Source organism: Ovis canadensis, chromosome 24, assembly GCF_042477335.2.
Source record: "Ovis canadensis isolate MfBH-ARS-UI-01 breed Bighorn chromosome 24, ARS-UI_OviCan_v2, whole genome shotgun sequence".
NCBI classification, from domain to species: domain Eukaryota; kingdom Metazoa; phylum Chordata; class Mammalia; order Artiodactyla; family Bovidae; genus Ovis; species Ovis canadensis.
This window is the reverse complement of record NC_091268.1, coordinates 57,285,588-57,300,157: the sequence shown is the minus strand read 5'-3', so window position 1 is coordinate 57,300,157 and position 14,570 is coordinate 57,285,588. Positions and strand designations below refer to the sequence as shown.

General features: G+C 64.1%; 1 protein-coding gene across 1 annotated transcript in view; it reads left to right on the top strand.

Annotated features, from left to right (window-relative positions):
• Positions 1–432: 432 nt before the first annotated feature.
• The window catches only part of FAM20C (FAM20C golgi associated secretory pathway kinase), a 32,892-nt gene continuing 18,754 nt past the window's right edge, over positions 433–14,570 (top strand). The window contains exons 1-3 of the mRNA XM_069571089.1: positions 433–2,263; positions 3,922–4,097; positions 8,390–8,468. Coding sequence (XP_069427190.1) covers positions 1,650–2,263; positions 3,922–4,097; positions 8,390–8,468 — 869 coding nt within the window. The 5' untranslated portion in view covers positions 433–1,649. The remainder of the gene's footprint in view (positions 2,264–3,921; positions 4,098–8,389; positions 8,469–14,570) is intronic.

The window sequence follows — 14,570 nt, the reverse complement described above, 5'->3', positions numbered from 1 at the left end:
GATTTCAGGCGGAAATGCACACTGATACTTCCTGCTGGGGGTCCAGAAGCTGCGTGGGCCACACACACACACACACACACACACACACACACACACACACTGTCCCGGGGGGGCCAGAAGCTGCGTGGGCCCAGGGGTACCGCCTCTCTAGCTGTAGGTGGCCAGTTCTGCTAATGTGGCGAGGTCAACGCGCGCGCGCGCGCGCGCGCGCACACACACACACATACACACACACACACACACACACTGTCCCGCCCAAAGCCAGGGAGGTTCGGCACACCCAGGCCCCTCTCCGTGCCAGGCGGAATTCTAACGGGGCGCCGGCGGGGCCAGAGTTAAAGAGCAGGCTGGTCCCCTGGAGGTGGAGCGGCCTCGCGCGCTGTAGCCCCCAAGCTGCGCAGGCCTCCCCTCCCGGTTTGGGCCAAACACCCCGCCCCCCTCATCTTCTCCAGGGGCGGAAGCCCCAACACCCCCGCCTCGCCATCCGTGCGGCCAGGGGCGCGGGACCCGCCCGAGGCGGGGGCGTGGGGCACAAGGTCGCCGCCTGGGGGGAGCTCGTTCGGCGGCGCAGACGCCCAGCGGCCTCAGGGAGGGACTTGGCCCGGGTTTCGGCCCTCGGCTCTTCCGGGAGAGCCGGGAGGCTGAAGCGGGCCGAGGTCGGGGCGCGGGGCCCCTCTCGGCGGAGCCTGCTCAGCGCGGTCCCCGCGCCCTCCGCCTGGCTCTCCGCGCCCCCTCGGCACACCGCGGGGAGGAGGCGCCCTCTGCGTAGCGGGCCCGGCGGTGCAGAGCATCGCGGGGCGCGGCCGAGGGGAGGAGAAAGGAGACAGCGGAGTAGGCCCGGGCTCCCGGGACGCCAGCTCCGCCAATCTGCGGGCGCTGACGCGGGGGGCGGCTCCGCGGCGCTCGGATATCTGCCCGCCCGCCGGGGCGCCGGGCGCCGAGAGGTTGGGCCGCGAGGGCGCCGCGCTTGGGGGCGGCCGCTGCACCTGCCCGGGACCTCGCCGGCCTCTCCGCGCGCCCTGCCCCCGCCGGCGCTGCTCCCGCCCTCTCCTCGGCCCCAGCGGCCCCGCGCCCTGGTTCCCCACCAGGTCCCCACCTGCGGGCCGCGGCGCGCCCGAGGGAGAGAGCGCCGAGCCCTGCCCGGGGAGCCACCCCTTCTCCTGGCCGGCCGGGCACCCAGCGCGGCCCCCGAAGCCGTGGAGACTGCTCCGAGCCTCGGATCGGATTGCGCCGCGCGGTTGCCGCCGCCGCCTCCGGGCCGCCGCGCCTGGGCCGGGATGGGCCTAAGTGTCCGGCCCCTGAGCGCCTGATGAGCGCAGCCGCGGCCCCGGAGACCCAAGCGGGCCGCTACGTGCGCGGGGCCTCACCAGGCTGCGCCCCTCGCTCCGCGGACCGCTGGGCCGGGCCGGCCGAGGGCGCCGCCGCTCTGAAGAGGCGAGAGGGACCTGCTCGGACATGGCCAGGCAAGCGGGCGCTTTGGCGTCGGGCGCCCTCCGCATGGGACAGCCCCAGGGCTGGTAGCTGGCCGACGCCAGATGGACCTTGACCCGCGCCGCGGCACCTCACTCGTGCCGAGTCGAGGCTAGAGGGGCACAGGCGGGCGGCGCTCCGGGGGCGCCCGGAGATCCAGGCCGCGCTCGTCCGGGACCATGAAAATGATTCTGGTGCGCAGATTCCGCGTGCTCATCCTGATGGCCTTCCTGGCGGCTTGCGCGCTGCACCTCGTGCTGGATCTGCTGCCCAAGCTGGAGCGGAGCGCCGCGCGGCCCTCGGGGGAGCCCGGCTGCTCGTGCGCGCAGCCCGCGGCGGAGGCGGCGGCCCCCGGCTGGGCCCAGGCGCGCGGACACCCCGGAGGGGAGCTGGCGGCCGCAGCCTCCGCCGCCGGCGACGCGGGCTGGCCCAACAAGCAGACACTGCGTGCCCTGCAGGACTTCAGCTCCGACCCTTCCTCCAACCTCACCTCCCACTCGCTTGAGAAACTACCCCCCGCAGCCGAACCGGCCGAGGGTGCCCCGCCGGGGCAGGACCCCAGCGCCCCGCGCCCCCCTGACCGGGCTCGCCGGCCGCTCCCCCGGGACCCCGGCCCGCGTGGACCTGTGCTGCCCCCTGGCTTGAGCGGGGACGGCTCCCTCCTAACCAGGCTGTTCCAGCACCCACTGTACCAGGTCCCCATTCCACCTCTAACGGAGGGCGATGTGCTCTTCAACGTGAACAGTGGCATCAGGTTCGACCCCAAGGCAGCGACGGCGGAGAACCCAGACTGGTGAGTGGGGTTAGGGTCATTGAGGTGGGCGCTGGAAGGCCGGACTCCCGAGGCAGCCAGGAACCATTTGAGAAAAAAGGCCCACCCAGGGCTGCTTCCTGGGAGGGGCCCTTGCTCATCCAAGGTGCAGTGTAAAGAGCGTCAGGGTCAGGGACACCCTGGGGCGTTGGGCCTTGCGGTGGGAGCCCCAGGAAGGGGAGGCTGGGGGCACGCAGCAGGCAGGCTCCAGGCACTGCCTTTGTCTCCAGAATGACCGCCGCCCTGAGGAGGACTGCTGGGCGGCTGGGAGCTCTTCCCTGTGGCCACTGGCCTGAAAGGCAGGCGGGGCAGGCGGGGCAGGGGAGAGTCGGTGCTGCGCCTGCCGGAAAGCAGTGCTGGCCTGCTGGGCCTGGCCTCTGGCTCACCAAGGGACTCAGGCAAGGAGCGAAAGCGCTTCCTGGGGAAGCGACTGGCTGCTGGCTTCCAGGGACTCAGCAACGCTGCTCTGGTGGACATGTCAGGAAGGTCTGGAGTGGCCTAAGGGGCTTTGTAAACCAGTCCCTGAGAACAAAATTAGTGAGGGGCGTGCTGACCCCCCTGAGGCATTACTGAGGCGTTCTCCCAGCCAGGGTGCCAACCATGCCAGCTGCAGACAGCAACGGCTCCCTAAAAGGCAAGTGGCATCCCCCAGGGGCATCCCTTTAACTGCTTTAAAGCCCTGCCCCCAAGGCCCTCAGCCACACAGACCGAAGTAACCAGATGCTGCAGCCCAGGTGATGAAATGCTAGCCAGCAGCAAGGCCAACATAAATACCTGCGAAAGGTCACCCAAGCAGCCGAGGGGAGGCCAGCTTTCCAAAACACCCCATGGAAGCCGCTCTCCTTCGCGTTTGGACCAGGCCCAGGGTTTTCAGTCTAAACACACCAAGGCGTTCGGTAGCCTCTGAGCTCTGTCTGCTGGCCCGGTTCACCGAAATGCTCAGCAGTTTGAGAGGCGGAGCCGTGAGCCGGGCCTGAGCCTCTGAAGCCAGCGGTCAGTGATGGGGCTCCTGGGCAGCTTCTTGTGACCCGTCATGTCCATCGTGGGGCAGCATTTGGCTGAAAAGGCCTCACTTGCACGTAGACAAGGTCCGCTGTTCCCTCCGGCAGCAAACAGGCTCTGTCCTCCCTCCGACTGGCCCTTTGACTCCGGAGACAAGGACGGGCCACATGGGCAGCAGGTCCTCGATTTGCGCCTGAGCTGGAGTGAGCACCACGGTCCTCTCTCCCCACCCAAAAGCAGAATACTCAGCGAAGGCTTCCGCCAGACTGGGCTCGTCTGCCCCCGGGAAGGCAGCAGCCCCTCAGACCCCAGCCTGTTGCAGAGGCCCCAGGACAGCCCCGGCGGGCCTAGCCCTGACAGTCTGGGCTTGGCCTCCTTTAGTTACAGCTGTCTGTGGCGTCTCTCGCGGGTGAGTGAGAATTACAGGCCTTCAGATATGTTATTAGTCAGTTGAACAACAGCCACAGAAAAAGTGCGGACGTCGCAGGGTCCTGTCTGTGCAGAGGCTCCTCTAAATAAACCCACGCTTGTTTGGAGCCACAGTGAAAACCTTGGCGCTGGGGCCAGCTCCCCCGTCCATCCTGAGACCTTGCTGTTTGTCCTTTCCCTGCTGACCGGGGTCACCTTCATTTGTGCAGGCCACACGAAGGTCTTGAGGATGAATTCCTGCCCACCGGGGAGGCGGCCGTGGACTCCTATCCCAACTGGCTCAAGTTCCACATCGGCATCAACCGATATGAGCTGTACTCTCGACACAACCCTGCAGTGGAGGCCCTGCTCCGTGACCTGGGCACCCGGGAGATCACCAGTGTGGGTAGGTGCCCTTGTGCCCGGCCGGCTCCTTGCTGAAGCATCACCTCCTGGGCGGGTTATGCCAGCAGCCTTCCTGGAGGAGGCACACAGGCCTTCGGTGCTGTCTGTGACTGAGGAGGGTGGAGAGGGAAGAGTTGCCTTCTGCTGCGAAACAGCCGAGGCAGGACAAGGTGCCGCCCAGCCCCCCTGTCGTTCTGCTGGGCAGGGGGTGGGGGCCAAGGCCAGAGGCTCCTGGAGCTCACATCTGCTCCTAGATTCAGGGTGGACGGAGGGTGACTGGGGCTCCACTCTGCCCGGGGCAGAGCGCCATGCGCCGAGTAGTTTGGAGGTTACATCTCCGAGGACTTTGGGATCTGCTGAAGCAGAGGATTCGGGGCATCCAGTTACTGATTTCAAGAAACTGTGTGGGCAGTGGCCTCTAAGCGTGGAGGTTTGGTGCCATTGCCCTCAGGCCTGTAGGCGATTGTTTGTGAAGGTCCCCGGGTAGTCACCAGTGGCTCCCAGAGCAGAGGGGGCAGGCAGAGGCCCTGGGTGGGAGGAGCGGTCCTGGGAGGCCCAGAGGGTGGAGGAGGACTCGGGAGCATGGTGCTGGGAGCAGGGGCTCCAGGCAACGTCTTCGTGACGTCTGGACTGCCCTGTGGCTTAAAGGGTTCTGCTAACCCAGGTTCTGTCTGCCGCCACGGCCAGGGAGCTGGGTGTTGCCTGCGAGGCTGGTGGCTGGGGGTTTCCAGAGCTCCTTAGAGGCTGTGCTGGGTGTCTCAGCCCGGCGCTGAGCTATTTCTGGCACCCGCCCTCTTCCTAGCTGTTCACCCTGAGAACATGATGAACACCCTCCTGGCCGGGGCAAGGTGGTGGTCTCCCCTCCTCGATGCCACCCAGGAGGAATCTAAGCGCCTCCAGCCTCCCCCAGTGCTGGAAGGCGGTCTGTGCAGCCAGCGGGGACTGCTGGGGAGAGGCCACAGCTGGTGCGTCCCCTGCCCGCCTGAGCAGACGAGGCTGTTAGAGAAACACCCAGTGCGGTGACGCTCATCGTCCATCCCACAGGCTCTCTTGAGCACCTTCCGCATCTCAGGGCCCTGTCTGGGCAGGCACTAGGGGTAAGCCCGACCTTGGCAGAGTTCTGCTACGTGCTGACTTGCTTGTTCCCGGGAACTGGAAGTGCACACAGGATGGGCAGAGAAAGTCCAGGGCGATAGGTGAGGAGGGGACCTCCACCCCGCAGGACTGGGTCCTGGATGGGGCAGAGGCTTTCGTGGTGAAAGCCAGCAGAGAACACAGGACTTCGGGGGGAAGCTACACCAGCGTTTGAAAACTAGGGTTTAGGGAAGTGCGGCATTCACGCTTGCAGGCCAGCCCACCGAGGTCTCCCATCCGTCCGGCAGGCTCAGGCACGCTGTGTCTCAGTCCGGGAAGCTGGCCTGTGCCCCAGGCATATGCTGTGTCGACTCGGGCTCTGAGCAGGGCAGAGGCAGGGCTGAGAGGACTGGCCAGGCTCCCCGTAGCCCTCAGGGCACGGCCGGCGACCCCGCTCTCACCAGACGTTGCTCTATGCCCAGGGGCCTGGGAGCCCTGAAGGAAGAGGACGGGTCTCGTCCGTGCCCTGGGGACTGACCTTGGACCACCCTCGTCGGGTCTGACTGTCCCGGGCTTGGTGCCCAGGATGCCTGACATCCCAGTGGCCCACCCCCGAGTCCTAGCCTGCTCTGTGCCCAGCGGTGGGTCCTGGACTGAGGGCCTGCCCAGCTGCGTCCTGCCCTCGCTGCTGGACGACCCTGACCAGCTGGCCCTAATCCGTGGGCCGGTCAGAACCCAGGCTGGCACGCACAGGCACCCAGTGAGCATGGGAAGACTGGTGATGGCCCCGGGCGGCTTCCCCCGCGGTGAACAGCGGGCTCGGTGTGCCCTGACTTCCCCGTCATGGGCCGGAGAGGCTCTGGGCAGGCAGACCCAGCTCTGTGGGCCTCCTGGGGCCTCTGTGGATCACAGAGGTGGTCATAACCTCGACCCTGTAATCTCCAGCTTGCAAATCCAAAATCATTACCCGTTTGACTGCAAAACCCGGCCCAACATGAACAGACACGGAGGCTAACCCTAAAATGAGAGGCTGTTTCTGAATCTTCGCTTTTCTCGCTTGGAGTGAACGTTCTCACGTACCTCTTCAGACACGGCCGTGTGTTTCAATCCCGGGCTCTGCCCCCTCCCCGCCCTGGCTGCAGGCCCTCTGGGCTGGATGCCCCTATGCCTCTTGTCACCCAAACGCTTCTGCTCCCAGAGACCTTGAAGGCAGGTGTGTGTCTGAGGCCTGTCTCGGGGGCTGCTGAGAGGTGGGAGCAGAGGCTGGGGCACCTCTGCACAGGGCGGCCGCGCTGGGCCAGCCGGAGCCTGGTGAAGGCCTCGGCTGGACGCTCAGCCCCACTCTGCACGGCCTTGGGCCCGGAGGTGCTCCCAGAGACTCACACTCGGGACGAGATCTTCTTCCTGGAGAAGCAGAGCGCCGCAGTGGGAGTGTGGCTGGTCCGGCCAGGCGCAGGCCTCCCCTGGAGAATGGACGCTTTTCCTGGGGCGGGGGAGGCAGGGTTGGCCCTCGCATCCGGCTGGATGTTTTGATTAAAAACCCCACTGCTGAGACGGTGGCTTCTGACTGGGCCCTTGGCCTCACAAAGCCACAGGGCGGATTTAGAGACAGGGGTCCCTGGACAAGAGCTGTCTGCTGCTGGGGGCTCTGCCCCTGACGCTACTGTGGCCTGGGGGTGGGTGCAGCCCTCAGAGGCACTGAGGGAGCCTGGAGTGCAGCATTCTGGGGAGCCTGGAACCGACCTCGGGGTCAGGGTTCAGCAGAGCCGTCCTTCTGAGCTTAAAATGGAAGAAGAGCTAGAAATCGAGCCTGTCTCCCAAGTCCCATCCTGCAGATAAAGGAACAGGCCTCCAAGAGGGGGGGCTTGCCTGTGGCCAGCTCATTCCCGCCCTCAGCTCCGACTCCGTCCCGCCCTGAGCAGTCTCTTCAGTCTTGGAACGTGAGAGAAAGTGTGGCAGAGAGCGGCTCCTTCAGGCCCCCAGAGACATTTCTTTACCGCTGGGCTCCTCGCTGCGTGGTGACGGCCCTTGGCTGCCTTTAACGAGTTCAGAAACTATCTGCCTCCGTTCAGCTTGAAGCCAGGCCTGTGGAGGCCTGGGCCTTGCTGGTGACGATGATGACGATTGAGTCGATATCGTGGACGATTGCGCATATAGAGTGAGTGATGCAGTTGACGACTCTGTGCTCTGAGTCGTTTAGAAAGAAGTCACGGTGCAGGCGAGGACTCGAGCAGCCTCTGACCTGAAGCGCAGGCCCTGCAGTTGTTTGTCCAGGTCAGGACGGAGCTGTGGGTGGAGGTGAGCAGAGGAGATGCCTCCACTGGACGGACTCCCTGGACAGTCACTGGCCTGCTCGGGCAGCTGCCCCGGGGGCCTGGGGGCCGCGAGGCCACCCTGCCTAGCGAGCAGGCCCCTCAGGAGGGCAGCTCCGGTCCCAGGAAGGCCACAGTCCCACGCCCACCCGAGGACACTGCCGCTTCGGGGCCTAGTGCCTGGAGCTCTTCTGACTCAGCGGCGGGGTACCAAAAGTGCCCCGTAAGCCAAATGCCCAGCCCAGGGCCAGAAGGCCTCTGTCATCCCAGAGGAAGGATCCAGGCGCCTCAGGGCTCCAGGGGGAGGCGGTGAACAGCTGCGTCCCGTCCCTGTTCTCTCTGCTGTCGGACAAAGCGGGACAGAGCCCCAAGGTGCTGACCCAGCCCCCGCTCTGTCCATGCTGAGCCAACGGCGGCTGCAGCCCTGGACTCCAGCGGACGGCACTCTGAGTGGGTTCCCAAGCCCCGGGCGGGGGCTGCTTTCTGCTGGGGGCACTGTGGGTTCCCTTTCCTGGGAGTGGGTCTCAGCCCTGCCCCAGCCCCATGGGGGCACTGGGCGAGGGTGCGGACCCCCCTTCGAGAGAGGCAGCTGTGGTCAGGTGAGCCGAGGCGCGGTCTAGGGAGCCAGCAGGGTGGGAAGCCAAGCGCCCCGCTCCCATGTGCGGCCCTCCCATCCTTCTGATCCCTCCGCCGTCGCCTGTTTCCCAGTCCCAGCCACCCTTCTGCTACGGCTCTTCCAGCCCGGGCGGCCCTTCCTGACCCTGAACGCACTGCCTGTCTCAGGCCTCCATCCCTGACCCCGCTCACAGCCGCACCCAGGTCTCAGGGCCCCCCTCTCCACCAGCGTGCCCGCGCTCACAGGCCTCGGCGGGCAGCAGGTGACCAAGCTCCTTTCCTCCCACCGCAGCCATGAAGTCCGGTGGCACGCAGCTCAAGCTCATCATGACCTTCCAGAACTACGGGCAGGCGCTGTTCAAACCCATGAAGTAAGTGCTGGGGCAGGGGCGAGGGCCGTGAAGTTGCGTCTCAGCCGCTCAGCCCTGGTCTCCTCACCAGAAGGCAGCCAGGCTCTATGACCATGGGCACAGCTGTGCCCGAGAAGCTTTATTTCTGAAGCTAGCAGGTCAGCTGATTTGACTCCTGACCGCTATTCCAGATGAAATAGAAACTGTGCTCCCAAAATCAAAAGGAAGCACTCAGTGGCATCTGAAAATTGTGGGGGCGGTGGAGAAGGGACGTTTGGAAGGCAGACAGCCCCGGAGACTCAGCACGTGCGTCTGTGGCCTGTGATGTCCACCCGGCGGTCCCGGGGCTTGGGTGTCTCCTGTGGTCCGTCTGGTTAGTTTCACATGGGCCGCTTCTGTCCTGACGGGAGGGTTCATTGTGTTTAAAGCGCGGGTTGCACCCCCAAGGGCCCGTGGCGCCGCTCTGCCAGTGTGTGGAAGGAAGTCCGCACGCCCTGGGGGCTTGGGGACCACTAGCCGACCGCTGCTCCGTGGCTGTGACGACCGCCCGGGCTCACACGCCCCGTGCTCGGGAAGGGCGACGTGGGCTGCACGCGCGCTCCTCGGGCCCTGGAGGAGACGGAACCCCCTGGCACCTGCGTGCCCTCTCAGGATGGAGCTTGAGTAGAGGGGCCCCTTCAGGCCCTTCATACCTCGGCGATGTGCTGGGGAAGAGGATGCTCCGGGTGGGGGCGGGCTCCGCCACTCACTGCTGGCCCAGTGACCGGTGGGCCTGACCGTCCCTGGCGGTCACAGGAATCCAGGAAAAGAACCAAAACCCACCACGTCCTTGGCACCCCCCCAGCTGCACTTTGGGGCACAGGCCTCTTGTCTCCAGGGTGCGTCGAACACGGTCCAGCAGACTGACCCGGGTGTGCGCAGAGCTGCGTGGCGGGGGAGGGGCCACACCCGGCCCTGGGGGGCAGGAGCCCAGTGGCGCGGGCAGGGCAGCCTCTGCAGGGGCCTTGGGGCTTGGGGCTTGGTGTTGCTGGGACCCGGCGGCTCGCCGGGGCGGTGCCTCAGCTCTGCACCTTGGCTCGGGGTTGGGGCTCTCCCGGGCCAGTCCTCACCTCGGGCATCCAGCTGTGTGCAGGTGCCCAGGGCCACGCCCGTGTGAGGGCTTGCCCACCATGTGGTTTAGTGTTCCAACACCTCTGTGGGTTAGAGGAGACGTCACTGTTGTTATTATTCTGCCACGTAAAGATGCGGGAATCAGGGCTTGGCGAGACGGTGCAGACCACCCAAGGCGGACTCAGAGTCTGGAGCCTCCCAAGGCCAGGGCGCCCAGCCTCGAGCCCCTCTCGGCCTCCCCAGCCTCCCTCACCGTGGGGTGGCCGTCCCCTCTGTGGCCGCAGGAGGCATGAGTGGCAGCCGCTGTGGCCTGGCGGCCGGGGCAGCCGGGCTCCGGAGGTCGCCTGGAAAGGCCGCAGAGTCCACACCTGCCCCCCCGGCCCTGAACCCTCTGCCCTCAGCCTGTGTCCGAGGACGGACGTCAGAGTTCCTCTCGGAAGGCCGCACATGGAGGGACAGCCTAGGGCGTGGCTCCTGTCCCGTGGGCTGAGGCTGAGGCCGGGCTGAAGTGTGGAAGCGGGGTGGGGAATCCCCCGGGGGCCGGGGACGCTGAGGCCAGGAGGATGGGCGTGTGCACGGCCAGCCTCCCTGCACGCTGCGCTCCTGGGCAGAGGGCCCTGGCCACAGGGCAGGCTCTGCTAGGCTCACGCTGCTGACCTCATGCCCTGGCCAGCCTTCCTGCCGCTCTGGCGGGCCTGGCCCACGCCGACCCTGGCTCTGGGCTCTGACCCACCCCAACTCCGGCATCCGCTAGAGTCTGGTTGCTGGCAGCCACCACCCTCCCGATGACCCTGGGGCACACCGTTCCTGCCCCTGTGGCTGTGTTCTCAGCAGGAAAGCAGCTGTGGTTTCTGACCATAGCATTAAGAAAATAAATATATGATTAATAATTCCCTTAAAAAAGAAACTTTCTTCGGTGAGCTCGTAATAGCTCTGTAAGCTGAATGTTCTGAATTAATCAGGGGGTAGTTTTTCTCTGAGATCCTGAAGGACGGGTGCTCAGAGGACCCAGGAGCAGTCCTGGGGCAGGAGGGGAGCCTGGCAGGGCTGCAGCGTGCAGTCCCCGTGGTATGAGGGGCCACTCGTAGTCTAATGGTATATGTTAATAGACGTTGAAAAATGTATAACTAGGAGAAGGCAGTGGCTCCCCACTCCAGTGCTCTTGCCAGGAAAATCCCATGGACAGAGGAGCCTGGTGGGCTGCAGTCCATGGGACTGCGAAGAGTCGGACACGACTGAGCGACTTCACTTTCACTTTTCACTCTCATGCATTGGAGAAGAAAATGGCAACCCACTCCAGTACTCTTGCCTGGAGAATCCCAGGGACGGGGAGCCTGGGGGGCTGCCGTCTGTGGGGCACAGAGTCGCACACGACTGAAGCGACTCGGTGGCGGCGACAGCAGCGCGTTAGCCTGCCAGTTGCTGGGTAGTCTTGCTTTTACTGTTAGAGGAAGATGTTTTGACGCCTTTACCCAGATACAGTTCACACAGATCGTGATTCAGCCACTTGGAGTCTGTCACCCAGTAGCTTTCAGTACATTTCACAGAGCTGTGCGGCCATCCCCATGGTGTTGAACTGCTCCGTTACTCCGGAAAGAAGCCTGGTGAAGCGCTGCCCTTCCTCCCTGCCTGGACACCACTAGTCTGCTCCCCGTCGCCGTGGACTTGCCCGTCCTGGGATTTCACGTGAACAGCGTCAGTCGCTGCTGGCCTTTGTGTCTGCTTCTGTTGCAGAGCGCTGGGTGTTCAGGGCTCCCCCACGGCGTGGTGCGTGTCTGAGCCGCCTTCCTTTCTGTGGCTGAACACTGAGCAATGCTCCCTGGTGTGAGCGGGCCATGTTTTACTTGACTTACTTGCTTTACTTTACTCTCATCTGTCAACGGATATTTGCCTCATTTCCATTTCTTGAGTGCACGGAGGGCATTTTGTGAGCATCTGTGTACAGGTTTCCATCTCTCTTGGTGTAAGCCTGGGAGTGGCATTGCTGGGTCCAGAATAACTCGGTGCAGCTGCTGAGAAGCTGCAGCCGTCTCTCCCAGCAGCCGCCCTCCCCAGCGATCTCTGCAGGCTCCGCAGCCTTGTCTTCATCGTCCCCGTTGACCCTCACCATCCTGGTGGGGGTGGACCGTGTCTGTCTGCGGTTCTGAATCACAGTTCTCTCCTGACTAATGACTGGGAGCATCTTCTCAAGTCCTGTTGGCCATTTGGATCTTCTTTGGAGAAACGTCTGTTCAGAGCTTTTGCCACTTGCTGTTCAGCTGGCCGTCTTTCCGTTAGTAAGTTGTGAGAATTCTTCATGTATTTGGGTTCAAGACCCTTGTCACACACGGGGTGTCTTTTGAGGCACAAGGCTCTCATTTGGAGGATGTTGGAACCAACTGCCCCGTTGTTGTCACGCGTCCTTTGCTGCAGTCTTTAAATTTTAACGTCTGAAAAGTCCATGCCGGCTCACAGTGGTGCCGGTGATGTGTGTACCTAGATGGAAGCCCGGGTGTGTCCGCAGAGACAGGAGGCCTGGCGAGGCCCTGCGTGTGTGGCCTCCAGTAAGCTCCTTCCCTCCCCGGGACTCAGTTTACCCACCTGTCAACGAGGGCGTTGTAGGCAAAGGACTGAGGTCTAAACCCTACTGGACTGGCTTTAGGAGGCAGGGCACCATGTTTATGGAAGGAAGCCGGGAGGGGTTGGTGGTTTGGCGAGGCGGGGCGAGACTACACAGACAAGCCAGAGGGTACATCAGATTTCACCATGCTTCTTAGAAAGAAAGCTTCCGGGCCTGCTCATGACGCTGGCTGTGACCACCTCCTGGCAGAAATGTACATTCAGCCACCACACTCACACCGAGCCCAGCCTGGCCTCCTGCCAGGCGCAGGGGCAGGCTTGACACAAGCCTGGCGCTCCTGCCTCTGAGGGCCTTGACCCTGGGGCATGGGGCCTGGTACTCAGGCCTGGTCTGCAGGATGGACGGGGGAAGGAGGGCTGAGCACGAGTGTGAACGTGAAGTGGGCGTCACCCCAGGCCAGGAGTCCGGCCTGGAGGGGGTGACACATTCTAGGACTGGGTGGCCTCTGCAGGCCGGAGGACCAGGGCCACTGTGTGGAGGACTACCAGGTGGCTTTCTAGGCTGAGATTAACTTAACTGAGATGAAGTTGCAGCCTAGTCTTCTGCCGCACCTGGGCCATCGGGGTTGTGCGTGGCTGGTGGCGCCATGGTGGACATGCCCAGAGTCACAGAAAGTTCCCTGGGACAGAGCTTGTGGGGAGGTGAGGCAGGCAGCTGGACAGTGGCAGGGGCCAAGCCCTGGTGGGCATCCGGCCTGATGTGACCACTTTCCCCGCTGTGCAGGGACAGAGCTGGGAGGGCGGGAAGGCTCCCCAGGAACCAGAGGTGAGGCGTGGGGTGAGGACGGGGACAAGCCTGGGTCCTAGAGACTCGTTGGGGCCAGGGGCAGGCAAATGCCCTGGGCCCGGGGACGGACTTGCTGGGGCCGAGAAAGTGAAGGCTTCCAGCTTGGGGGACAGTGGCCAGGGGGCCCTGTGGGGGGTGTCCAGGCAGGCCAGGAGCACAGGGCGGGGCCGCGGCGTGGGGAGCATCCTTGCTGTGAGACCTTGCAGCCCCCACACTGTCTCTGGGCTGCAGCTGCCTTCTGCTGCTCGAGGCTGGACAACAGGGAGCTTTGGGTCCTAGCCCTTCTGGGACCAGGTCTCTGTCTTCAACCAGTGGGGCCGTGGGTTCATACTGGTGGGGGTCTGGGAGCCGCTGCAGCCCCTCCCCAGGTCTGTCCTTGCTGATTGTCTGGGTGTCCTGAGGTTTGCAGTTCTGAGTTGTAGGCATTAGAGGGGTGACAACTATTGAGTCAGTGTTCAGGGTGCGCAGCTGATCGTAGGCGGCACGCCGAGCCGCAGCTGTGCTTCTCCTCGGGTCGCCGGCCAGCAGACTCATCACTCCCTGCCGCCTGGCGAGGCTGCTCTGAAGCCCCCATCTCCACCAAAACAGCCAGGTGACCACCTGAGAGTTTGGAACCCAGAGCTACAATGCCCTCTGTGCCGCGTGTGGTTTGGGATCCAAAGCGTGTTCAGACACAGGGAGGGAAGGAAAGCACACCTTCCCCAGGTCGCTCTGAGGCAAGAATAACTCCAGCAGCAAGGCAGCACCCCCGGGACAGACGGGCCTGCCGCTGGAACTCCGCAGACCCAGCCTTGCTTGCAAACCGGAAGAGAAAGAGAAAAGCCCCGTGGGCCAGGCTCAGTGAATCTGAAATGGGTCGTTTCAAGTCTGGCTTAACAAGCACCTGTCGTCCAAGGCTCAGGAGATAGGGGGACAGTGAGAGGTGCCCCCAAGGAAGGCCCCAACCTGGCCTGGAGGCAGGTGGGGCTGAGGTCGTAGGTGCAGGAAAGGGCACCACGCCAGGCCTCGAGAGCTAGACAGAGAGGCCACTGTTGCCTGTAGATGTGGTTGTAGACAGGGAGGCTGAAGCTCAGAGTGACCGGGTACGTGCCTGAGGGCACCGGCCAGCAGCAAGTGGAGCTGGAGAGACCACTGGGAATGAGCGCCACTCAGTCGTGTCCAACTCTTTGGGGCCCCGTGGACGATACAGTCCATGGGATTCTCCAGGCCAGAAGACTGGAATGAGCGGCCGTTCCCTTCTCCAGGGGATCTTCCCAGCCCAGGGATGGAACCCAGGTCTCCCGCATTGCAGGCGGATTCTTTACCAGCGGAGCGACCGGGAGAGCCGCTGTGTGGCAGGGTGGCCGCCGTACGGTCCCTGTTCAGATCTCAGAGCAGTGGCCACCGTGATCTCTGACGTCACCACCATGTAGGCTCCTTCCTGGCTCCTTAATTTGTAGTACAGTTCGGCTGTAACCCCACGTGTCCACAGCATGTGGGCGTCGGGGCAGCCGTGGGGAGGCGTTACTGCGCGGGCCGCTTAGGGCACCAGGAAGCTCTTCTCTCTCCAGAGTCGGAGACTATGGTGCCCCGTCCCCGAAGGCTCCGGAGGGTCTTCCCTGCCTTCC